Source organism: Camellia sinensis, chromosome 15 (genome assembly GCF_055761805.1).
Source record: "Camellia sinensis isolate YWXY chromosome 15, ASM5576180v1, whole genome shotgun sequence".
NCBI classification, from domain to species: domain Eukaryota; kingdom Viridiplantae; phylum Streptophyta; class Magnoliopsida; order Ericales; family Theaceae; genus Camellia; species Camellia sinensis.
Genome location: NC_138975.1, coordinates 5,889,400 through 5,917,332, shown reverse-complemented (window position 1 = coordinate 5,917,332; position 27,933 = coordinate 5,889,400). Strand labels below are relative to the sequence as shown.

Genomic DNA, 27,933 nt, shown 5'->3' with positions numbered 1-27,933 from the left:
CAATTTAAGCTTTTCTTGGCTCTAAATAAAAATAAACTACTAGTCTCATCCTTGCTCGCTCCCAAGCGCCGAGGGCAATTGTTCGTGTGAGTGAGCAAATCTTACCTACTGACATCATCATATGCTAATCATTATGACACGAACCATAATAGTATCAACGTCCCATAATCTCACAAAAATAAGTGATTGATTAAAAAAACACAACCACAGTTTGCGCAATTTTAGATTCCAAACATAAGCCTTATCAGCACCTCTTGCAATAAGCAGATACAACGGAATCCACCATGTGCGTCTCACATGAAGTGGTTCAAGATCACTATCTCTTGCACAATTACATCTCTAAAGATATTTTGGGGACCAATTTGCATTCATTCAAGATGCGCCCAACAAGCACATTGAATCTTACAAAATGCAAATATATACACCACCAATAAAGCATCCTATCCATAGTCTAATGAGCAAGGTCACGGTCTAAACTACTCAGTTGACCATTTATCAAAGATAACACTCAACATGCCAAATACGCCCACATAGCGTACTTCAGGCTCCCACAACAACCAAAAAAAAAAAAAAGGATTATAGGTCATCTGTTTCTCCCAAAGACAATCTGAGGATTCACTCAATAGCTAAGGCTCTAACTTTTACCGATGGATAAGTCAATGGGTTTGAAATTTCGCATCATTCTAGGATATTCCTTATGTAAGTCATCAAAGACAAACCGAGAATTCTCCTAGAACAATCTCTAAGGATCTTACATCTGAGCATATAAATTACATCACTCATGTCCATCATGTCTAAAATAGAGGACTGCCAACCCTACGTGACGACAACCATATAAATTCCTAGCTTATAATGACTAAGTAAGGAAAAACTTCTTTTGGACCATTGATCATGCCTTAGTGGTCTTCATCGATCATTGTTGGCCTATCATAGCTCAATGAAATCTAAGAACCACTATTTGGATAATTGTTTTAGGCTGTAAAATATTTATTGGAACTAGCTATAGACACCCTATTTTTGACCGCTCAAAAGACTTGGGCGCCTAAAGTTGATCACTCGATGATGAAAGTTACGTTGTACAAACGTTTGATTTCTTCAGCAAAAAGAGCTTCTAAATCCCAACCTTACACCCCATTTTGGACCAAAACATTTTAGGCCAAAACTATTTTAGACCTTAAAACCCTTATTTTCAAAATATTTTTCCAAATGTTTATACAATGTTCCGAGGCTCGCATTTCGTTTAAAACATTGCACTTTTCAGTAAAACGAGTAAGGACAAAGTGAAAATAAATGGAAGGGAGGTGAACTCTTTGAAAAATCTTTAAAAACATCTTATTTATAGGTTTGAAATTGAAGAAAATTGGAGGAGAGGGAAGAAAACTAGTTGAAGGGAAGGTCAGGCATCAATCCGTTAGGAAAGAAATGAGCAGTCTTCACTAAAATAAGCATATCTTTTTTCACACTTATAATTTATATGTGAGGCCACCACCATTGGAAATTAGACTTCTGGGGCTTCAATTTAGACTTAAGAATGACCTAAAATCAATTCCGAATGAAAGAGATATGCCCGTTTGAAATTGGGCCTGAAAGTAGATTTTTGTCTGCTGGCCACTAGTGGCCTGTCGCCCACTTGTGTAAAAAACCATATATTTTTGGTCAGTTGTCCCCCACAAGCTCCAGCTATTCCTATACAGATATTTCCGACCTGAGAGGCTGTTTTTCTATATATACTTGGCCAACCCTCTTGGTTTTAGGTTACAAAAAATTCCAAAAACTCAAATTCTAGAAAATCTCTCTCTCTCTCTCTCTATACACTTCCTAAACCAATATTGGAGCTCTCCTTGTTGAGATTATTGAGTCCAAATTTCAGCTCGTGAGAGTGAGAATTTGTGGGTTTGTTAACAAAAGAGTTGCCATGCTTTAAGAGGTATAATTTTGAGCATCTTTACATTACTTGTTTTCTATCTTTTCTTCCGATTTTGAACTGTTTTTACACTGTTTTTATGGATGAAACTTGTGGTTTAAAGTTACCAAAGGTGGAGGGGTTAACCACCCTTCTTTGAACCTTGTTCTCTAAGCTTTTGCCCTTGTGTTTCCCATTCTTTTCTCAACTTTTTTTTGAGCTTTTTACCATTGAATTTCAGAGTTTTTCAAAGGCTAAAAATGTGATTTTGAAGTTCTAAAATTAGAGGGGTTAGCCATCCCTCCTTTGGCCTGTTTACTAGCTTAAATTCCCCATTATTAGTTTACTCATTTAGCTGTTTTTATCTCAATTCCAGCACTGCTTTTGCTTACTTTAGGACTATTTTAGGTTGTTAGTTTCATTTATGCTTTGCATAGCATGCTTGTAGTGTGATGGTCCTCATAGGTGTCACGACCCAAACCTGCCCCCTATAGGTTTAGCATCGTAACCGGCCAGTAATCCTAGGATTATTGAAGGCCTCTGAGACAAATTAACATAATATTAGGGGCTAGCAGAAACAAATAGCAAATATACAACGTCCATTGAGCTGTGTAGACTTATATGAGACAAAAAAAATTTAAACTTTACATTCATACATTTGCACATCATCATATACATATAGGTTAGACAAAAAGGGACTTAGCCCTATTTACAAAATAAACAAAAACTTGTTTAACCAATCAAGAAAACAAAATTTAAACTTTAATCACATAGTCACAACCATTTGACATATCCGGAACCTCCACGAGAGGCACATAGGTTGGCTGAGAAAAACAGATTCCAGACAGACATCTCTAAGCCTAGTCACGCGCCTAATCACCTACATACATAAATAATACAGTGAGCTGGAGCCCAGTGAATAACAACAAAGTAAAGGATTTTAATAAATGATGTCCATCACAAAGTCAGAAATCAGAGTTTATATCAAAAACAGATTCTTATCAGAAACAGAGTCTTATGCATATTCAAATTTCAATTAGAAACAGTTTTATATTCATATTCTTATTCAAATCATATACAGAAATCAGAGTTCATTCTTAATCTTACATAGTACATCCGTTAGCGCTAACAGATCACATATAAAGTATCAAAGATCATACTTGTCAGTTCCATAGAGGAACCTCCGACCGGGTACGGATAACTTGTCAGTTCCATAAAGGAACCTCCGGACCGGGAACGGATAACTTGTCAGTTCCATAAAGGAACCTCTAGCCGGGTGCAGATAACTTGTCAGTTCCATAAAGGAACCTCCGGACTAGAAACGGATAACTTGTCAGTTTCATAAAGGAACCTCCAGCCGGGTGCAGATAACTTGTCAGTTCCATAAAGGAACCTCCGATTCGGGTATAGATAGCATACTTGAACCACATAATTAATACCACAAATATTTCTTAGAATTGGACAATCATTCATTTTACAAAACATAACATTACATAAAACAGATCTTATTCCATATACAGAAAATATATGAAATTGAACATAGCTTTACTACGTTATTACTCACTGATAGCTGTAGAAGTAGATCAGACAGATTGGACAGATTAGATAAATCAGGCAAAAAATAGCACATGACCTACACAAACACATAACATATATACATTGAAACTCAATATCAATTCCTTGATCAAACTTGACTTTTCTTGTCTTTTTCTATCTAAGTAGTATGAAGTTCTACTATGTTTATTCTTTCTTATTCAAATGAATCGGGTTTTTATTTTACTTATTATTTTATTACTAAACCATTCTTTTCTGAATAAACCAATTCCTTACTTGGCTTCTTAATCAAGTACTACTAAGTTAATGACTTATTCTTTAATCAACTAATTAATGTTGATTGTTAGCTTATTAATCTTTATTGAGCCATAAATCATGTCTAGAATGCTTTGAAAAGATATGAGAATAAAAATATGAACTAAATGCAATTTTTCAAAAATGCTAAAAATAGTTGTTCGCTCGAGCGAACCTTTAGTCACTCGAGCGGTCTATAAAAGACTACAAAAGTACTGGAAGCTCATAATGTTCGCTCGAGCCACCAATTGGTCGCTCGAGCAGTCTGTAAATTTCCTGAGTTCCAAAACTGAAGATTTAGCATCGAAATTTCATTTCAAATATAGATTCATGCATGACTCAATTTAAACATGTAATGTCATTAATAAAAATGAACACATGACTAATTTCCAAATCTCAATACAAAAACCTTCTTTATTTGTCCAAATTGAATGTAATTCATTTCATCCACATTAAACCCAATTTCAAACTCATAAGTTCTAAAATATGAATTAAGCTTTCAAAATATAATTCTAAAATATAATTCCAAAACTTAGGTTTAAACATGGCTTATCTAAAAATATACAAACTCTTAAATAATTAAGAAAACTTGATCAATTTTAAACTATTTACATCAAAACTCCTTTAATATAAAATTAAAGTTCATTCTTCATAAACTCATACTTTTTAACCCAAAACTTAATTACAGATGTTTCAAAATATGTTTAATTTGAATAAAACTTTTAACTTGAATTAAATGCATGGATTCAAAATTAAAATTAAACTAATTCTCATCTTTTATAATAAAATCAAACCTTGTATAACTTTAGGATTAACCCCAAATTTCCATGAACTTGATTTTTATAAAAATTTCTTCCTTCTTCTCTTCAAAACATGAAATTGATCATCTTAAATTCTTCAAAATCCATGATACATGTATAAAGCACTTATCAAAATCCAACTAATTCTACATTATCAAGCTCAAATTATAATTTGACTTCTTAATTTATATCACAACTTAATCCCAAACTCATAAACTCTAAAATATGAACTAAATTCTAAAATATTGAAAAGCCACAATGCATGTAAAGATAACCCTCAAATTTATGAATGATGACAAAGATCAAACTCAAATATTAAATTACAACATCAATCTCTTAATTATCGAACCTAAGTCAAATTTTCTTCATTCTTCCTAATTCTTTTTATTTATTTGACATTGAACCCAATGGCTTCTTGATTTTGGTTATTAGATAATTAACATACAAGAATCACTACAAGAAATTTCACTTTTGGCAACTACTTTTGGCGACGACGTCAATTTTTCATTGCCAAAAGTATATTTTTGGCGACACAGTGATCAATTTCGTTGGTAAAAGTATACTTTTACCAACGCAATTTGCTACCGTCGCTAAAAAAGCATAACATTCTTTTAGCGCCAAAATTTTTGGTTGGCGCCAAAATTTCAGAACTTTTAGCTACGACACTTATGTTTTAGCAACACAATGAGTGTTGCTATTAGTGTGCATACTTTTGGCGATGACAAGTTGGCGTGGGCAAAGAGTTAACCATTTAGCGACGATAATACTATTCGTCGGTAAAAGTTTTGGTAGTGAAATGAGGTGATTTAGTTATTTGTATTTTTATTATACTTTTTCAAATTTTTTAAATATTCTAATTATTGAATTGTAAAATTAAAGTGATCATCGAATTAGATCACAAAATGAATCCATCAAGCCCAAAAACACTCTTAAGTTTAGATGCCTAATTTGAGATAATCTAAACTTTTTCAAAGAATCTGGTTAAATTATCAATTTCAATATGTTTGGTTTTATTTTCAGAAACTTATTTTAGAATTTTTTTTCCCTAAAAAACTAAAAAAAAAAATGGTGAAAAAATAAAAAAAATACTTATTATTTGTGTATAATTTTATTTTTTAGGAGGTCATAAATAATTTTTAAAATTTTGAAAGTATAATTTTGATTTTTAGTGTTCAAATTAGTTTAATTTTTTTATTTTTTTATAGCATTCATTCCAATTTTAATAATCTTTTAAAAGATCAATTAAGTTTTCAAATGGCATTTTATTATTGTTATAATTGAAAAGATAAACCTATCGAAAACATGAAAACCAAAATCCCTAAAATATTGGCGCGAACATTCCCCGGTTTGGGTTCCTTATTCTCCTCTGATCATGGACGGGCTCCTTATTCCCCGCTGGTTTGGGTTCCCTTATTCTTCTCTCAGTTCTTAGGGTTTTTGAAGCAAATCAATTTCAAAGAAAACTGAAGGTAGTTCTCTCTCTCTCTCTCTCTCTCTCTCGATTGATCGATCAATCGATCGATTTATTATATAAATATATATTGACTATAGTTGTTGTTTATTTTGATATCAAGGATCAAAGACTATTTATTGATCTTAGCTCCCATAGAGAGAAGAAAGAGATTCCAGGTCCCATAGAATTTTGAAGGATTTGTTGGTGCCGTTTGCTGCTGCCATGCGAGATCGTCGGTGCTTCAGTCTACCCTTACAGGTTTGTTCCCTTTTTGCTTTGTATCTCACTTCCCCTGCTTCTCTCTCTCAATTTCTTAATTGAAGCTATGTATGTCTATTTTCATTTTGTCTATTCTGTAACTGAAGCTATGTATGTCTATTTTCACTTTGTCTAATAGCACTCCTCAAATCAATTTGATTGTCCTGTGAAAAAGTTATTACTAGTAGTTGAACTCCTCCATGACCCTGTTTCCCTAATACATAATCCTAATATGTAGTAAATGAAGATATTCGCTTTATTGTTGAATCAGTGGTCCTGAAGATTTAAGTAGCTGAATACTAATGTTAAAAATTTAATGATGAGTTTGTCGATAGAGATTAAAATATAAACTCCTACTCAGTAACCATGTTTAGCATTCAATGATAAGTCAAGCATCTTCGACGGTGAATTTCAAATTCAAGTGGTAACTGGTTGTGCGTTATTAAAACACACATAATAAAACATTCATTTGAAAAACTGCTAACCCGAGCACTTAATTTAGTTGTCAAACATTTTCTTAGTGCCATACAATAGCTCTATGAGACTTGCAACAATATCACCCATAAATAGGTTTCTGTGGGGGTTTGCTTGTGGAAAGACCATAGATTAAGGGTCTAGAGGGTGTGAGAAATTTATGGCATTTGCAGATAAATAGGTCTGAATTGGCTTGATTAGTGGGTCACAGGTTGCTGGACTGGACGTTAAGAAAATTGGTTGCAAGATTATTAGTTGCTAACTTAATGGTCAAAGAGTAAGAAAAAAGGTTAGGTTTGCCAAACTAGGACATTGGGATGAAAAACTAAAGAAATTAATTGTTGGTTGAGATGGTATAAAGAATAATCGTTAATCTTAGTGTGAAGAATTAGCTTTGCAAATATGTGAAGGTACTAAACTTTGCTTGTGAATGATGATATGTTTTTATCATTGTATGACATGTTAAACCAATGAAAATCAGTTGAAGATGATGTCTTTATATATTCTGGCAATTTGATGTATGTGACATGTATATTGTGAAAACCTTGAAGGTTATATACCTTCTCTTTTGTTAACTTACAACCGACACATACTAGAGAAAATGTACATTATTTTAACATCTGATAGATAGAGTACATTATGGTTAAGAGTGCAAGAAAGATGTCTGCATATGTAGCTTCGTTGGTATTGACTCCCATTATTGTGAGTGATTATGATTTGGTCTCTTATATGTGGTTGTAGACTAGAACTATGCTTAATTGAGATGCCCCATATGTTGCTGTGTAGCATCAAGTCCCATCAATTTATGTTTTTAATAGAATTCTGATTTTTACACATTGAAATATTTATAGTGAAAATTAGCAGTATAAGATGTTATGTCTGCACACTCGTGCAAACTTAAATATGGCATGGTTATATTACATTTTTGAAGATGTAGGTGATTTTGTAGATTCATATTCTTATATATATCCACTACTGTCATTCAATTAGTGAGGTAATTCCCATTAGCAACGAAAAAATGCCCGAATTCATTTTTGTTGTCAGGTTTTCCTGTTTTTGGATAGAATGTTATAAAAGTAACATGGAGTGTATATTAGTTTTATAATATATAGGCTTGATAGAATAAGCATGGTGATTTTGTTGATTCATATTCTTTATTGTTTTCTTTTATTCTTCCCCTCCCTTCCCTTTCAAGATGGTTCCACCAAATTCATATGTTGAAATATATTCACATACTATAAATTTTATTAAAAAAAAATTAAATATTACTTAAAATTATTTTTTATAATATTTTTTAAACTAATATTAAAAATATTATTTTTAAAAATATTATCGCAAAAGTCACATTGTCAACCATATTAGAGAGTAGGTGCATATGCGGCATTCTATGAAAAAGAGTAATATATATATATATATATAGCATTTTTTGTTTTGAAAAATGGTTAAATTAGTTTGGATGACTAGCTAAAATAAAGAGTATGGTTGGAACACACAATAGCTAAACTAATTAGGTAAAATAAAGAGTGCCATTTTTTTATACTTTAGCTAGTGAAAAATAAAGAGTGTGGTTGGAGATGCTCTAAGAGTGTAAATCTTATGATCAAGTTGCATGACAGGAAGTAAATGGATAGGTTCATTAGTAGAAAATTTAGATGCAGTGGCTGGATGTAATTTGTGCTAGGGCTTTTTAGGAGAGTTGAAAACCCCTTTTAGATAAACATAGAAGTTTCATCAAAGATGTGGTATTGATTGGTGTAGTGGTAAATGCTTGAGTTCCCGTGTATGAAAATATGGGTTGGAATTGAAAAATGTAGTCCCTTCCCACAAATATTACAGAGGTTAGGCCTGTAGCCACTCTTAGTCCTTCCCTATGCCCTTAATTTGTAGGAGCCCATTAGGTAATGTCCTTTAAGAATGATATTGGAATGAATTGGAATAGTACATTGCCATGCCAACTGCCTTTTACCATTTAACAGACATTAAAAATATATATTTTTTTGTTTTTTTGTTGATAAATGTAAAAAACACTTAACTTAATACATAATATATGTAGATATAATAGAATTTTAAAGGATTTGTTGGTCGAAACCTTGATACAAAATTAAAAAAGCCTATAGGTAGATGCACCTTTATTGACGATGATGTGTCACTCTACACTTATATTAACTACTTTGTCTTCATGTTTAAAGAATAAATAAATAAATAATAATAATAATAAATTAAAGGTTGTGTCCTATTAGTATTAACTACTATTTTATGATTAGATATGGACAAGAGTTGGATGTTAATTTCTGATAGATTCAGTCAGCCATATGTAGATGGGGTGAACTCATTTATTGAATTTGCAAAGGTTCATTTGGATGAGGGTAGGGAGATTAAGTGCCCATGCATCAACTGTTGTAACTTTTATAAGCATGAGTATGATGTTGTGAAGGCTCATTTGCTCATAAGTGGGATGATAGTATCATACACCACTTGGTTAGAACACGGTGAACTTCCAGAACACAATAACCTTGATGAAAGAAATGGTGAGAATGACGAGGATGAAAATGAATATGATGAACTGATAGAGGACTATCAGAGGGGGAATTTTATGGAGGGTGATACTCTAGAAAGAGAGGATGTACGACATTTTGATAAATTGTTAGATGCTTCCCAATGTTGCTTGTACCCAGGTTGCAAAAACTCGGATACTTTGTTATCATTCGTTATTCAGATGCTACATGTGAAGGCAGAAAATAGGTGGAGCAATAAGTTTTTTGACAAGGTTTTGGAGATACAAAGGCGATTTCTACCAGAAGGCCACGTGGTGCCAGGGTCAATTTACGAGTGCAAGAAGTTATTACGTGACTTGGGCTTGGGGTACGAGCCCATCGATGCATGTAAACATGATTGTGTACTATTTTGGAAGGAGAATGCTCACTTGGAAAAATGTCCCACATGTCAAGCATCTAGGTACAGAGTAAATGATAGCAAGGGTAAGAAGATCCCTCACAAGATGTTGCGTTACTTCCTATTGACACCTAGGTTGAGAAGATTGTACATGTCTAGGAAGACGGCAAAAGACATGAGATGGCATAGTGATAAGCGTGTGGATGATGGTGTAGGGAGGCATTCGGCTGATTGTAAAGAGTGGAAGGAATTTGATTTGCATTATCCAGAGTATGCCCAGGAGGCTCGCAATGTTAGGTTAGGCCTAGCCATCGATGGGTTCAACCCTTTTGGGAACATAAGCACTTCCTATAGCATGTGGCCTGTCATACTCATGCCCTATAACCTCCCACCTTGGAGATGTATGAAGGCCCTTTTTTCATGATGTCCTTACTTATTCATGGACGTAATCAACCAGAGACTGATATTGATGTCTACCTAAGGCCATTGATTGATGAGTTGAAAGAGTTGTGGGAGAATGGCATGATGACTTACGATGCCTCCACTAAACAGACCTTCCGGATGCATGTAGCTGTAATGTGGACCATAAATGACTTCAATGCATATGGTGACTTATCCGGATGGAGAACTAAAAGTTATTTGTCTTGCCCTCCTTGTAATGATAATCCGTTGTCATGCGGGTTGATCAGTAAGATTGGGTGGGTGGGTCATCGAGCTTACTTGCCTGATAACCACCTTTGGAGGAAAGACAAGAAGTTTGATGGTTTAACTGAGCTTAGAAAGAAATCCTTGGACTTACTGGTGGAAAAAGTAATGGCTCAATTGGATCAATTGCGGGAAGTCAAGTTTGGAAAGGATCCTACCAACAAGAAAAGACCACGAGAGTCTGAAGAATTGAATTGGACAAAGAAAAGCATAATGTGGGAGCTACCGTATTGGAAGAAATTAAACCTCCGACACAATCTTGATGTCATGCACATTGAGAAGAATATTTGTGAAAACTTTTACGGGACGATGTTGGCCATAGATGGGAAAAACAAGGACACATACAAAGCACGTGATGATTTGCAAGAAATGGGCATAAGGCTAGAATTGCATTTATAGAGGAAAGATAACGGATCTGTTGTAAAGCCTCGGGCAGCCTACACATTGGATTCTCGACAAATAGATGGTTTTTGTGAATTCTTGAAGTCTATTAGTTATCCAGATGGCTATGCAGCAAACATCTCAAGATGTGTGACTTCTAAAAATGGAAGATTATCAGGGCATGAAAAGCCATGATTGTCATGTCCTACTTCAGCGACTTCTACCAATTGGCATACGTGGCTTTGTGAACAAGGAGATCTGTACAACACTATTTGAGTTGGGAAACTTCTTCCAAGAACTGTGCTCAAAAACATTAAGGCAGACTGATTTGGAAAAAATGGAGGAACGAATTGTGCTCCTACTTTGCAAGTTGGAGAAAATTTTTCCTCCAGCCTTCTTTGATGTGATGATCCATTTGGCTGTTCATTTGCCCCGTGAGGCCATGTTTGCTGGACCGGTGCAATATCGATGGATGTACCCGATCAAAAGGTAATCATTATGAATATATGGTTATTTATTAATTTGTTATAACTAAACTATTGTGCAAAAATCCACCCATAAAAGACTATTGTTTAAGAAGTAATTTTCTTGCATCAAGAAGCATATTTTTCATTGTCAATTTTTGTTGAACGTTTCTCGGGACTTTGAAAGGGTATGTCAGTAATAGAGCACGTCCAGAAGGTTCTATCGCTGAGGCTTACATTGTCAAAGAGTGTCTTACTTTTTGTTCAATGTACTTAAAAGGTATTGATAAACCTGAACGAAATGACGATGGTGGTGAACGTGGTCCCGGGATAGAGGTCTTCACCCAAAATGCTCGTCTATTCTCACCTATCACAAGGGCTCTTGAACCTTCGCAAAATGAACGAGAAATGGCTCACTGGTTTGTGTTGTACAATAGCTCTGAGGTGGAGCCATATATTGAGTATGTATTTAAGTTTAATTACGTTTATGCATAATCGTTCCATTTTGTTTCGAACTCTCTAAGTTAATAACGTATATCACATTTCCTTGGGTAGGGAGCAGAAGAATATTTTACATAATCTACAAGGACGTGACATAACTCGGGTACAACGAGAAGAATTTCCAAAATGGTTCAAAAATCGTGTAAGATATACTAAAGAAAATAACTGAATACAATTGTTGAAACTTTAAATTCACATTAACTTAGTACACTTGTTATATGGTGTTTTATGTAGATGAATGATTTGCGAACGAAAGGGTCACCTGAAGCAACTGACGAATTGTGGTCATTAGCAAATGGTCCTGGATCGGTAATTGACTTTTATTCTGGGTGCATCTACAATGGAATTCGATTCCATACTAGAAACCATGAAAATCGTCGTACCTGCCAAAATAGTGGGTTGGTCGTAGAAGGGGACCATAATGGGAATCAAATTAATTTTTACGGCTACTTGTGCAAAATATTGGAATTGAAATACTTGCATGGGGGTACAGTGGTTTTGTTCCAATGTGAATATATTCCGATGAACACGTCACAAGTATTGATGTTACAAGACTTTGGTATAAAGATGACCAATTTGTTCTACCTAGTCAGGTAAGACAAGTATTCTACGTCAATGATACCAACAAAGGCGAAAATTGGAGAGTCATTGAACGTGCTAAGCATCGGTTAGTATGGGATATACCAGAGCGGGATGATGTCTCTAATGATGCTTTTCAACAGGATGAAACCACTAATGGTGTTGGGGTAATGATCCAAGATAATGATGTTCAATACAGCAGGGATGATATGGATCCTAAGATCATGTTCAATGATCAACTAATGGCAGAGAATTTAGTTCACAATGATGACGAGGATGACACAATCATAGAGTATAATGATGATGAAGATGATGAATTGCATAGACAACCTGATGTTGATGCAGATCCTGATATAGATCTTGATATAGATTATGATATGTAGTGTTTGATTTTTAATTATATGGACAAGTGTTATAATTTAATAATAAATTGCTTGGTTTACATTGCATGGCATTGTTTTTCAAATTTCATAGCATTGTTTCTTATTTCATTCCATTTAATTATATGCCATATGCACAGTTACAAAGATGTCCAGAAACGGTAAATCATTTCTGAAGCCCGGCGGCTTAGTCCAGAAGATGACGAAATATGAGAAGGATAGGAAAAAAACAGTCCAGAAAAATAAAATCGGATTTGATGCTCTAGGGATAAAGTCCCTCAAGAATTCAATGTTTGGTTCTATTGAAAAGAACAATAGTGAAAGTTGTAGGGTGGGAAAGAGAAAGGTGGGTGAAACCGATAATGACGAGGACTATCAACCACTTGATGATGATGAAGGACTGAGTTCTTCAAGTGATAATGGCGAGTCTTTTGATTCTCAAGTGATTGAGGTAATAAATGTGTGTTTAAAAAGTAATTTCTCTATTTTTTTCACTTGTTATATTACTTGTGGTATGTTTAGTTATTTCAAATTTATTTTTTATTAAGCAACCTTAAATTATTGAAAATGTACTAACAATTCTTTTTTATATTATGTCAGGATACTCGTATGGGTCCCAGTAAGAAAACAAATAGGTGTGTAGCTCGCCTAATAGCTTCACAAACACCTAGGGAAAAGAGAAGTACTGTCGATGAAGATACACTTACTCTTCCGAGACGACCTGTAGCTACACAAGTTAATCATTCAGAGAGCACACCTGAGGTCTCGACCCAACCTATCCATCTTCTAGCCTTACATACTAGGCCCGATCAGCTCCCTACCTCCGCCACTCAACCTGACCACCTTTCAAGTCCATGTACTGTGACTAACAGTGGAGGTGGGCAATAAATGACCACTTAAGTGAAATGATAATTTCTTATCTCAATATTTATTTAGTGCATTCATGTTTTATGTCAACTAAATTGAATAAAATTTTGGTCATAATAGCATCAATTCCAGTTTTAGGCAAGAAACGTGTACGAGGACCGACCCGAGGAAAGAATGTGGACGAGATTAGAAAGGAACGTGGTGATTGAATACCCGTTACACTTAACCGTTTGACCAAAGCAATAGAAGGGGATTACGCCACATCGCTAGCAGCTGCTCTTGGTCAACAAATTCGAGTTCATGCCCCAGTCCGAAATGATGGATGGCTAGAAATTGCCTTTGGGTTAAAAGAGTCCATTGTTACAAGAGTTGGAGTAATTTGAAATATATCTGTTATATATTTAACATGTTATTTATGTTAATCGCAATGACATATAAAATATATTGAATTTTGTTATTTCCAATTGCAGCAAACTTTTGACTTTGGGGACTACAATAATGATGTGGATGTGAGATGTATTATTGATCATAAGTGCCAAACTTTGTACAGTGAATGGAAAAGTAGATTACACACACACTACAAATCCCTTAAAGAAGACAATGTATCTGACCTCAAAAGTCAGATACTATATCCTTGTACAAAGGATGATTGGGAATGGATGATTAACAATCTGTGGGAAACTGAGGATTGGAAGGTATTTATAAAAATATTTACTAAAATAACATCCTCCTGTATATTAATACCTAATTTTTTTTTTATTTGTAGGAAAAGTCAAAGAATATGATGAAAGCAAGAGGTTGTGTGAAGTATAATCATACGAGCAGCTTGAGATCATTTGCATCGCGAGCATCTATCATTGTAAGTGTAGATTTACAAATTTGAACATACTAAATTATAAATACAGAATTATTGATTGACTAGAAAATCTAATGAAATGAAAGGTACAAGGAAGCAAACCGACTATTACGAAACTATTCGAGGACACCCACAAACGTCACCTATATGGGGGAGTGTGGATAAATAACACAGCTGAGGAACATCAAGTAACCATAACTATTTCAATTTCAATACTAAATGTTTGCATTTTGATATTATGTTTTAAGCTTATTTATGATTCATTCATAGGCCACTATGGTTTCAAAGATCGCTGAGCAATCTCAACCTAGTGTCACACATCCATTGTTTGAGGAACAGATTTCCAGGGAAGTACTTAGGAAGAGGTCGGTCTACTTGAAGGGATACGGGATCCGCAAGGACAGTACTTCATCTTCTACACATTTTGAGGCTCCTAACTCCAAGGTGATTGTTCTTCAACAACAGTTAGTTGACCAGTGACAACAATTAGCTGACTAAGGAAAGCAGTTAGTTGACCAGGCTCAAAACATGAGTACAATGCAAACTATCATTCAAATGTTGGCAGCAAAAAACGGGATAGATCTAGCAAACATTCCGAGGTTAGTTCCAAGCAACAATGTCAGGGAGGATGCATCAGGTGTAAGGGAGGATGAAACTTCTCTTGGTTGAAATAGAGGTAAATTTGACACCTTATTAAATTGATTTACTTTATTTAAGCAATCCTAACATGTGTCAACAATATAAAATTATATAAACTTTGTATTACAATCCTAGCATTACAACCTTTGTATACAATAGCTTGATAAAACAATAGCTTCACAACAATTGTCTGATTAATTTTAACTATATTTGTATATTATTGTTGAAGTTAATGCATTAATAAAATACTCATGTTTTTATCCTTTTGTTCACAGGTGTGTGATGGATGTTCGTGGTTCAATAGTGACATATATCGTTTTGCAGGTTGGCATTCATTTAATTTTTCTTTGTTTCGTTTTATAGGTTATTTTGTTGAAAGTTTATATACTTTTTGGAATTATTATGTTTGGGATTGTTGGATATAGTTAGACACATTTTAGGATTCTTATGTTTAGTATTGTTGGATATTTGAATAAAATGTGGGATATTGAAATGCATTTGATATTAATTTGGTTACATTACTAATTGTTATGATGTGTTCTATTTAGTTGTTATTATTTGTTATATAAAGGTTTTTTTTAGATCTAGCTGAAAATATTCGTGACACAAAATTTCTAGGTTATAAAACACTTTCCACCAGAGCAATAGTTGAGGCTCTCTTGGTGAATGGGAAACCGGTACTACAAGTTTCCGAAGGCAGCGAAGTGGAAGTTTTTCTCAATAGGACACCATTTTATGCTGAATCAGGTGGTCAAATTGGAGACAATGGTTTTCTATTTATTTCAGAAGCTGGAAACCAACAGACTGCTGTTATACAGATAAAAGACGTCAAAAAATCCGTCGGTAATATATTTGTTCATAAGGGTTCTATCAATGAGGGAAGTATAGAGGTTGGCAGTGAAGTGGAAGCTGCGGTAGATGCAAAGCTGAGGGAACAAGCTAAGGTCCTGGCGTAAATAATATAGTTTACCACATTTACAATATAATTAACTTGTCTACACTTGTCTGCATATTTAATGATGCGAACTTCTACAGTAGTGTTTATTAGTTTATTTTTCTATCTCAAAACTCTATTTGACTTTTTGTGAACCTTGTTTGCTCTTTGGTAGGTTCATCACACTACTACTCATTTGCTACAAGCTGCACTTAAAATCAAATCAACCCATGAAAGGTTGAGTTAGTGGGAGGGAGCTCCAATGGAGAACAATAACTGTGGGTGTTGGGCAGTTTTCAGGAAAAGTGTTAGAAGTACTTGCAAGCCTTCTGCTTCCAAAGACACTCCCAACACTATTCCTAGAACCAGTCTTGTTTATGATGCAGGTAATCATATGTAATTATATATATGTATGTATGTATACCTATGCAGATTCATTCACATATTGCAGGCATTTAGTGTTGCTCCGATTCTCAATTTTCTTCTGTTATTTTCATTTTTTACATGTTGGGTTTTTGCTAGTTGTTTGAACCAATAATTTATCCAATTCTTCTGGTGAGTACCCCATGTGTTTGTAGAAATGGTCAAAGCTATTTTCATTGTTCTGTTATGATATTTACTTCTTCTTTCTCCTTGTCCACTCTCTCTCTCTCTCTCTCTCTCTCTCTCTGATATCCCAACCAATCCAACAAAGCATTCTTGTTTCCCACTTTTGGCTTGGGATTTGCATTTTGAGTTGTTCAAAAGTATTTTAAAGAGGTTCTGTATTCTTGATATTTCAAAATAACAAACCAAGAGATCTCAAAATGGTTTCTGCTAACCAAGATTAGCAACCTGAGCTCTAGTCACCAGGACTATAATTATTTTTCTTCAATCTTTGTAAAAAATTGGGACAATCTGAGATGCATAGCTCACTTTCTCTTGATATTGTCAATTGCTTTGACCACTGGAGAAAAAATATTTCATCTGTAGTTCTAATGCTCTCCCCCAAATTTTACTCAATCTTTTTTTAGCTGCATTTATTCCCTTAATTGGCTTCCTAAGGAAATGTAACAACTGTGCAATGGGTTTTTCTATTTTCCCTTTCCTTCTTGTAGGCAGGTTTGAGTCACAGAAACACTCAGGCTACATAAATCTACCCCTCACAGACTCCGCTTTAGCAAGAGCCTTGTGCACTGAGTTACTCTTTCTTCTTTTGACATATGTAACTTTATGCAATGGACAATTTTGTCGAAATTCGACAAATTCAATTGCACTTGTTTCTTAAATTATTTGTTAATTTTCCAACTTATAATAAGTAGAGTGTGACCCTCAGTTTCTTTAAATCCAGCTACTGAGACACGATACCTAAATGCTAGTAATTGGGAGATGTGTGCTCCCAATGAAGCTCAAAACTCAATTGATAATACTGATCATCTGCCATTAGAAAGCAAAGCTCCTTGCCAGCTACTCCAATTTACTTTCCAGGAACTAAAGTCTGCAACGGGAAACTTCAGAGCCGATAGTATTCTTGGCGAGGGCGGGTTTGGATATGTCTTCAAAGGATGGATAGAGGAAAATGGAACAGTGCCAGCAAAGCCTAGATCGAGGATGACAGTAGCGGTGAAGAGTTTAAAGCCAGACGGCCTTCAGGGCCATAGAGAATGGGTGGTTAGTAGGTTATCTGCTTTGGGTTAGTAGATTGATTGTTCAGAAGATGTGTGTGAGAAGCAAAAAAATGATGGGAGGTAACTAAATTGTACCTTTTTATTGTATACAGGCTGAAGTGGACTTCCTTGGGCAGCTTCACCATCCTAATCTTGTTAAACTTGTCGGGTACTGTATTGAAGATGATCAGCGGCTGCTTGTTTATGAATTTATGACCTGTGGAAGCCTCGAAAACCATCTTTTTAGAAGTGAGTGTGGAAATTCTCTTGATTAAATTCCTATATATGCTTTATTTTCATGATTATTACCTTTAGAAAATTGGTAATCTGACATCATTGTTCATTTGACATCTGCATTTGTTTTTGCTGATATCTAGTGAAAGTTTTTTTTTTTTTTAATTTGTCGCCATCCCCCTTGTAGCGGTACTAATACACTTAGTGTGGTTAATTTTATTAATGCATCAAATACCAAAAATGTGGGTAGTTTTCCCAATGTGTGGACTCAATTTTTTAACATGAGCAAAAACTTTATTCTGCAGACTAAAGGATAGATGCAACCAATTTGAAATTTCTTTATCCCGTAAGAATTTGAGGTTATAAAAAAACCCATGAAAATAATTGTATTTGATATCAAAGTACATTGATTTTAGGCAGTGGTGAACTTACTACAACAATTTGAATTCCAAACCACCTTATTATTATCTGTCTAATCTTATACCCTGTTTCTTAAACAAAAGCTGATGCTGGTAAAATTCTTGAAGGAACAATACCTCTCCATTGGTCCAACAGGATCAAAATTGCACTTGGTGCAGCTAAAGGGTTAGCATTCCTCCATAGTGGCCCTAAACCTGTCATTTATAGAGATTTCAAGACGTCTAACATTTTGCTTGATTCGATATGTGGTTAAAGATTGATCAACTGAAACCGCTATTAACGAATATATCAAGTCTTTTGCTTTACTGAAACTGCTATTAAAAAGGATTTTTTTCACAGGAGTATACTGCCAAGCTTTCAGATTTTGGTCTGGCAAAAGCTGGGCCCCAAGGACACAAAACGCATGTTTCTACAAGGGTTGTTGGAACATATGGCTATGTGTAGACATCCCATTTTTGACCGTCCTCAAGACTTAGACGTCACTGCTCAAACACTCGGCGATTACTCATGTTTGTGTTTTGTTTTGAGTTCTCGGAGGTCTCGGCTACGCGCCTTGCCTCAGGATCTCTCAACTCGACTGTTCTGTGTTTGGTTTTGCACCAAACACTTGTGTTTTTGCTTCTGAGGGTAGAAAGTAGCTTGTTAGCTACCCCTGACACCCACCGGCCTTGGTTTGAGGCCACCAGCCATGTTTTGAGGCTACCGGCCATTGGTGAATTATACCATTGGCCGGTCGGCACTCAGTATGGCCGGCCGGCCATCTGTTTGGCCGGTGACCTCCTTTTCTGGCCGGTAGCACCTTTTTACCTTTTTCAAGCATGGTGCATGCCAGCTGTGCCAGCTGGAATGCACCAAACCTACCCTGGGGCATACATTTGGCTGTTTTGCCCTTTTTGCATCCTTTTGGTCAAAGCTTCTTGAGGAAGCTTGACCCTTTGTCAAAGCTTCCTCAAGAAGCTTGCCAACTGTCCTAGTTTCCTCAGGAAGTCTTGCCCCCTTTGACCCCTTTGACCCCTTTTTTTGTTTAGCTTCTTTGAGAAGCTTCAAACCTTTGTTTTGTCTATATATAGAGCCCCCCTCCTCCATTGTTGGGGGTTGAACAAAAAAAACCAGAGCTTATACATATATTCTGATATACATCACTCTCTCTCTCTATATTTCCCTCTCTCTCCTCTTTTGTGTGTGTTTTGTGGCCTAAAAGTGTGTTTTGGCCTTAGTTTTGCACTAAGACACACACCATTACACCACACTTCGACCTTAAAAGGATTAGAGGGTTTGTTCTTGAGTTTTTGGACTGGTTTTGATCATAGGAAGGTGGCTGATCTTGCTGTTCCTCAAGGGTTCTTTAAGGGTAACATCCTTACTTTAGATTCCCCAATCTTGCACTAGATTTTTGCCTACCTTGCTTGCTGTTTTAGACTTTGTGTATAACTGAAAAAAGTCTTGTATTTTCATGCTTGAGATCTTTCATTAAGGTCATTTGGTTGTTTGGGGCCAACCTCCCCTTCTTAGGCCTCTTTTGGCCTCTTTTTGTGCTCTTTTGTTAGGCTTTGGTTACTCTTATGTATTGGCTTTCTCACCACTGAAATCCAGTGGATTTTTAGTGGTGAAGAAGAGGTTTTGAGGTTTTTCTTAGAGGAGGGACACCCCTCTCCCTTGGTCTCTCTTTTGTTTGCATATTTGGCTCAATATGGTAGCATGCATGCCTAGTCTTGTTTGGCTTTATTTCAGAGCTTATTTGGTGCTCATTTAGCATGTATTGTCTCTGCCTCATGTTGGTTTTTTTTTTTGGCCTTTTGCATGTATAATACACTTGCTTTGAAATCCCATCATTTGGCTTAAAGTGTATCATGTTGTAGCATATCATTTGAGCATGTTTTTGGCTTGGTCCTAAGAAGGTTTTAGCATTATTTTTCCATGCTTAAGGTCTGTTGATTACTGTTTTGGTCATGCTTGACATGTTTGATGTGGTTGCTATGCATTTTGGCTTGTGAGCCCAAAGTGTGTGAGTCATAAACATGCCCTAGTTGGCCTATTTCAATGAGTTGGAGTCATTTGCCATGTCATTTCAGTCCCCAAACCATGCTTGTATGCTTGCATTCAACACCTCTTTCATGCTTTGAAGATGCGTCCTTTTATGCCTTGAAATGAGCATTGTGCATGCCTAAGTGTTTAAGCCTTCGGGGCTGCCATATCAGAGGGTTTTAGGACTTATTTCAATGCATCCAAACTCTGTTTTTGGTTGTATAGCTCATGCCATGTTGGCTTGGGGTAGTGGTAGTAGAATACCCCTTGGTTATGCCTTAATCTTGGGCCTATTGGTGTGTATGCTTGCATGAGTATTTGTTCATCATTTTAGGCATCTTTTGTCACTGTTTTGGGGTGGGCTGAGGTTTCCCCCTTCGCATTGCATTATTCATGTTGCATCTTTGAGCCAAATTTGTATAAATGCATTGCATTGTTTGGTTGGGGGGTGTCAAGCGAAACTTGAGGGCTGAGGAGTGTTTGCACTTCAAGTGACAAAACACGTCTCAACCCTCGGTCGCCAAGCCCCTTGACCCCAACATGATAGGGTGTTGGCATTCATCTCCTCTCTGTTACATGCATTTTTACATTAAGTTGCAAACATGGCTTATTAGGCCATCATGCATAATTGATGGCCCGAGGGTCGAGGACCACGCTCCCTTGAGTCCATAACATGATTGGGAGAGTGGCCCTGCACACATTTGCTTGAAATGCATTGCCATGCTATGTTTTGCCCTCTGCTACTGTCAAAAACAGATTCTGCAAGAAGATTTGGCCGACCGGCCATCTGCAGTGCCAACCGGCTATCCATAAGTGGCCGATGGATTAATTTATGGTCGATGACCATTCCCTATGGCCGGTGACTATTCCTCACGGCCGGTGGTGCTCCACAGCACTCAGAGAATCAACCCTGGGACTTGTGCAGTCTTCAGAGAAGCAGAACAGTCAAAGCAGAGGCAGCTTGTGCATGGCAGTGACTTCCGAACGGAATCGAGCACGCATCGCATTGGACCTTCTTCCCGAGGCTATTTATTGCTTAAATTAGATTAATTAATTTGCTTAATTAATTAGTTGGTCTGTAATATTTAATTAGCTTGTTAGTTAGTTAAATTGTATTATTCTTTCGGTCCCTCCGAGTAAGGGCTAACTTGTAATAAGTGTGGGTGCGTGTGTGCATGTCTTCCAATCTCCCACTTCTTTCTCCCTTTTACTTACCTGCTTTTGATGGTTAGTATTAGGGCATATTTAAATTACCATACCTTATGCTATGCATGCATGCATCCATACATTTGTCCTACATGCACCGGGCTCAATACATCATACTAACTGCACTTGTATTTCAATTCCAAGTTGAATACCTGTTAGTTGCAGCATTTCACATGCCATCATTAGGATAGCCGAGCCTATTGTAGTTGCATCTTGTATGTGTTGCATTAGCCATCTCAACATGAACTAGGATCATGCACATGATTACTAACTAGCTTCTGTTCTGGCTTGGAGTACTCGATAAGCATTTATGCTTTAGCATACCGCATGCGTGTGAGTGTTGCCATAATAGCATGATTACCATGAGGCTAGCTGCTTATGTGATATAACTGCTTGAATGCCTGTGGATGGAGGTTGAATTAACTGAATTGGGATAACGCATTAAAACTGTGAGTTTCAAGTCCACTAGATAGTGGCAAAATCATCTTTTCTAAAGCCCACTTGAGGGTGGCGAAATCTACATTTTTAGCCTACTTGCGAGTAGCAAACCATTTTCAAAACAAGCATGAAATGTTTTGTTCCAATTTAGGCGATTTGGTCTATACTTGTTTGTTGTGCGCATAACATAGTAATTCTAGGCTAATAACCGGAATAAGAACACATAACGTTTTCAAAAACGGATATCACAGTTAGTAGAGGCCGATCTTCGGATCGGGCGAGAGGGGGTGCTCATAGCTGACCTTCCCCAATCGTACCCAAGCTCCCGAGCCGAGGCAACTTTGGTGATGACAGACACGTGGCCTTTGGCACCGAGTCAGGGTTTCCTAAATTCTCCCATAAAAAAATATTTAGGTGGCGACTCTGTATCTGGCAAAACAGTCCATGTTTGGCACTTCTTTTCTAAAAATCTGTTTTCTCAAAACGATTTGCCGGATTTGGACTCTTTGGTTCAAGATTAAAGACCGTGAAACAAATAGAGTACGAACTGTGGGGTGAGGCCCTCACGCGGGGCGCGTCCACACTATGCTGCTCCAGAATATGTAATGACAGGTACAAAGTCATACCTATTTTAGATAGCTTGAGCTAATTGATTCCTGAGATGGATCTTTTGTGACAAATCTACTTTATGTCAGAACAAGATTATATTTGAGTAGAAAAATACAATAGGATCAACAAGGGTGCAAATCATCTGTTGAAAATGTGCATTTAAGGTTTTAATAGCAGTATTGGGAGATGAATCGGTATTGATCGTCGTCTAGCTATATTAAGAGTATTGAGTGAAACAAAACAAGAATCAAATGACGTGGTTTTAATTTTAATTTTTTTTTTAAATGATTTATACCATTCTAACATATCTTAACCATACTAGAATCTTATTTTTGTAGGTATTGTTGTATCACTGTATCTATATTTTATCTGTATCCATGCTTCATAGGTCATGTTACTTTAGTATTATTGAAAAGTGGTTGTTGCATGCTTGACTTGTAATTTTCTTGTGTATGATGTCAAAAGTTCTTAAAAATAAATGTTGGACAGTTTGGGATGTGCTGAGAGGGAGAGAGAGAGAGGGGGGGTATTTGAGATGTGTTGACTGTGTCTGAGAAAATGAAAGTTATTTCTAAATTTTGGACCACAATGCATCAAACACATGTCTACGAGTGTGTTGATGTGTTATTGTCAACATGTGTCAAACACGATCATGGGACCTTCATGGAAGTGTTGTGTTTTTTGGTTTTCCCCGCTCTTAAATGGTTCATACAATGGTACATGAGGCTGTGGCAAATTGTACAAAGAAATTGGGGAGCATAAAAAGGCTGTGGCAGATTGTACAAAGGTATGCTTCAAATAGACTAATAGTTCTTTTATGGTAGAACATGTTTTAAATTCTGTTTGAAATTTTGAGAATTGAGTGTTTTTATATAACTTACTCTCCTAGTGTAAACATGACAGCCAATGAATTAGTTTGAATTATTACTCAACTTAACTTCTGTTAACCTGATGGCTTAAAAGTTACTAAGAATTGTATAGTTTTGAGGGCTGTTTGAACAATTGGTGGATGACAAACATGGTGATGGAAATTCCTATTGTTCTTAGATCCTACTATTCTGGTTAGGCAGGTTTCATGATACTTCTCAGCTCCACTTGGTGAATTTCTTTTAAGAACTCCCTAGTTTCCAATTAAAGGCTTGTTTTGATTCAGTATTAGTTCTTACAATAATTTGTTGCCTATATATGGTTAAGCATTCTATCGGTTTGAATTATTGGATAGTGACCAATATGAGGACCGATATAGTTCAATGTCATTTGTTTTTCTGCCTATCATGGGCACTGTATCTCTAATACACTTCAGATGATATGAGTGCAATACTTGCTGTGAAACTAAGGAAGAGAATAGGTCTCAGAATGTGGGTGAAGTTGCACCTGTTGGGCATGCATGTTGAAGGGAAGGTAACAACTAGTATGTTCTTATTTTTAGACTAGACTGTGGTGTATTCATTTGACCTTCAAACATATTTAGGGGGATGTTCAATTCTCAAAATATGACTTTTTACATTAGTAGTAGAGGATTCAGAAAAGGATAGATCTTGGTATTCTTCTCTCTCTCTCTCTCTCTCTCTCCTTTTTTTGGGGTTGGATGAGCATAGTTCATAGTTTCTTTTGCTATTGCAACAAATTACTTTATTTGTGCAAGTTTCTTTGAAATTTGAACGTTCTGGTGTTATTGTCGCTTATTACATGAGTTTGATAATTCTATGTTGTCATTTCTTCCTTTTCTAGATGCTTGAAGGTTTTCTAATCTTTAAATTATTTCATATGTTAGAAAACCCGTCCTGTGTGTATGAGGAGGAGCCAGTTGTTGCTTATGCCTTGGTGGAAGTTATCTTAGCAGCTAACTCAAGCCTTCAGATTTAAATGGTTGGCTCAAGCTACAATATTTACCTTTATAAACCATAGCAAATATTCCAAGTATATGCATAATAACTGGAAGTCTGGAACTGTTTTTTAGGATTGGCTGATTCATATGTAAAACTTGGTCCTTACAGATTGAGGACTGACAGAAAGTGAACCAACATTTAGACAGAGAGTAATTGTCGTCTCCAAATTTGATAATCGGTTCAAGGTACAAGTGCATAACTTTTCTTTAGTGGCTTTTGTAGAGGTTGGGATACACACATTTAATGACTGATGTTTTGAGATACATAGCTTTGCGATTGGTCTTTTTAAAATTTTACAGCATTTGTCTTGATCCTAAAAATGATGCCATCAGGCAATAGAAAGGCATGAATTCTCCACGGACAGCCCTGGCTACCGCAGTGAGCAGAAATCCTTGTTCTCTCATTCTTCTCCCATACAAGCTGAAACCCTTCTTGAGCAACATAGTCCCGTAAGGCATCTCTAAACATGTCAATACTAGGAAATAGCATGCCAACCTTGAACTGTCTTTTCTTACCCTTACCCTTTCCCTTACCCTTACCAATAGATTGAGATCCATCACTATTATCAGATTCAGAATCTGATAAGATATCATCACTTCCACAATTATCATCAAACAATGATTGACAATTACTGTGGCTATCATCATCAGTACTTTGTTCATACATGGGAAACCCTTCTTGAGCAACATAGTCCCAGTAAAATGACAATTATAATGGTTGAAGTCTTATCATATGGGGTGTTTCTACTCCATTCATGAGATTGTCTCAAATATAAAATGGGTGAGTCAAAATCTTTAAGGTGTGGAAATGGTTGGTAATTATTCAAGCTTGTTTGGTGGATACTTTTGTGCCATGATGTTGTGTTACGTTGAATCTGGTGCTGATTGGCTCTGTTTTGTGTGCTCTGCCTCTAATGCTGGGGCTTTTGATTGATGCGATCTGTTTGTCCTGATTTCTGATTTGGTTGAGTTGTTTTGTTGCTGGTTTTGTTTGATTTGTTTTCTGACTGTTCTAGTAAATGAGGTAAACTGCTGCGTCAATTCTGATTTGGTTATATGATTTTGTTTGGGTTGCTGAGTTGAAATGGTTTTCTGAACTGGTGATGATCTGTGTTGAATCTATTTGTTGATCTGCTATACTAATCTGCTATACTTTTGGTGCTGCTGTGATGTTGCTGCTGTTGCTGAGATGCTGTGGTGATGCTGCTGTGATGGTGTTTGTTACGATGAGGTGATGATGTGTTATTGTTGGATGTTTGCTGGTGTTGTTAATGTTTGGAAGGGTGCAGGACTTTTTGTCCAATCTGTAATAGATCAGGTTTTCATTAATGGGGGTTGTCATTAGGTGTAAGTTCGAGTAACTGCTGGTGTTTTGGCTAGAAGGGTATAGAGGGGGTATGGAGGGGGTATTTTGTGTGATTTCATATCAATGTTATTAGTTTGTTATAGTGGTGTCTGAGGGATGCCTCTTGTAAATCTGTAAATCTTTTAAAAAATTATAAATGAGTTTCAATTATTTTTGCCGCTGCAAATTTGTTGTTGTTAAAAAGTAAAGCTTTCTCGACAAACAACTTGTCGGTAAATGTGTAGCCAAAAGTTTATTTTTGCCCACTCATATTGTGTTGCTAAAAGTGTTTTTTTTGCCAATGCCAATTTGTTGTTGCCAAAACTAAAGCTTTATCGACAACCAAATCATTGGCAAATGGCAACATTTACCGACGTAAATGTGTCGCTAAAAGTTACTTTTGCCCACTCATATTGTGTTGGTATAAATGTATTTTTTGCCAATGCCAATTTGTCGTTGCCAAAAGTAAAGCTTTAGCAACAAACAAATCGTCGGCAAATGGCAACATTTACCGACGTAAATGTGTCGCCAAAAGTTTACTTTTGCAAACGCATATGTTGTTGGTAAAAGTATATTTTTTGCCTATGCAAATTTGTGTCGCGAAAAGTGCCACACAATCATCATATTTGAATGACTTTTACCAACGCAAGGTAAATTGCCGACGATGGATGGAGGCTTTTATCGACGACTATGTTCATCGCTAAAGGCATTACTTTTACCAACGCAATGATAATTTCGTCGGCAAAAACTTTTGCTAACTCATTTTTGCCTACGGGTTGCCAACGTAGCTTTGTGTGTCGGCAAAACTCTTTGCCAACGAATTTTCCCTTTTAGCAACATATTTTGTTGCGTTGCGAAAAATGCAATTTCTTGTAGTAAATCAAGCTTAAAATCCTTACCTATAGTCTTCAACTTGGTGGATTCCTATTCAATCCTTCACTTTCCTAGCTTTTCTTTCCTTAGCTCTCTACCTCATCTTCAGTTCTTAGCACAAAAGTGGGTTTCTCTCTCTACACTCTCGAGCTCTCCAACTCGCATTCTCTTGCTTCCTCTATTTTCCCTTATGTGTTTCTCTGGAGCTTCTTCAAAAGTTCCAGCAAACTGAATTCTTCTTCAACAAAGAATTGAACCCTCAACTCTCTCTCTCTTTCTCTTTCTCTCTTGGTCTTCTTCTATTTTTTTTATGTATTTTTTTTATTTTATTTTACAATGACTTGAACTCCATCAAGTTATACGCACACACACACCTCACTTCTTGTCATCAACATAGCACACGTTTATACACACTCTCACAAAAAGCTCCAGCACAACATCCTCATACACACACACACAGATTTCTCTGTACACATAGAATTCTCTACGCACCCATCTCCAAATACACCCTCAATTCTAGATCATTCCATAATTCAATTTATGATTAGGATTGATTTAATTAAGCAACACTTAATCTAAATAAATCTTGATTAACACATAACTAAGTTAATTATAACCAATCACAAATCCTATATAATTTAATTAGTCTAATTTGACTTCCATTAGAGCCCAATTAATTATATTTAAATCTATAAATCTGAATCAGATTTTTAATCAAACTTTCAAAAGGATCCAAATATCAAATTAAATTTATTTTCATCATCAATTTTGGCTTCTCACATTGTTAAGGCCTTCAATTTCAGATTAACTCAAGATTTCCATCAATAAATTACATATTCATTTGAACACCTCACAAATAAATTTATTCATAATGATCTTTAATTCCCAATCCTCATAACTGAATTAACTCTAGTTCGGACCCAATTAACCAAATCTCAATTTTATAAATATGAATTGAATATTTAATTAAACTCCCATATGGTCTAATACTCGAAATGAAAATAATTCAATTCACCATTTGTACTGTCTTGAGCCATTTAGGCTTTCAATTTCTAATTCCAAAATAAATCCTCAATAGAGTCATATACGAGTCAATTTCCATAATTTTCATAAATCCCAAATTAAATTAGAATAATTGGCAATTAAAATTCAAAATTAAGTGCTAATTATTATACGTGGTGGGGTCGTCACAATAGGCACCATTTAGGCCTTAGCCACTAACCTATTTGAGTTGATAGCATTTATTTCTTACTTTCCATACTTGTGTTCACCTCTAAGCATCTCTGCAACCTCCCTCATTTCTTGATTTTTCATT

The 27,933-nt window shown here is 35.9% G+C and overlaps 1 protein-coding gene and 1 pseudogene across 2 annotated transcripts; both read left to right on the top strand.

Moving 5' to 3' along the window:
- The first annotated feature begins 9,002 nt into the window (after positions 1–9,002).
- LOC145813824 (uncharacterized) lies at positions 9,003–10,052 on the top strand. The gene has a single exon (XM_082909937.1). It carries the CDS (start codon positions 9,003–9,005, stop codon positions 10,050–10,052), a length of 1,050 nt encoding a protein of 349 aa, XP_082766063.1.
- Positions 10,053–16,114: 6,062 nt separating this feature from the next.
- LOC114320319 (serine/threonine-protein kinase PBL35-like) lies at positions 16,115–24,378 on the top strand (annotated as a pseudogene). Its single transcript, XR_014357195.1, has 8 exons — positions 16,115–16,320; positions 17,265–17,584; positions 17,694–17,829; positions 18,342–18,479; positions 18,560–18,668; positions 22,487–22,515; positions 23,816–23,913; positions 24,244–24,378. The product of XR_014357195.1 is annotated as a serine/threonine-protein kinase PBL35-like (transcript).
- The last annotated feature ends 3,555 nt before the right edge of the window (positions 24,379–27,933 follow it).

Coding starts and splice junctions, on each gene's coding strand:
- LOC145813824 (XM_082909937.1), top strand. CDS start 9,003: ATGGACAAGAGTTGGATGTTAATTTCTGATAGATTCAGTCAGCCATAT.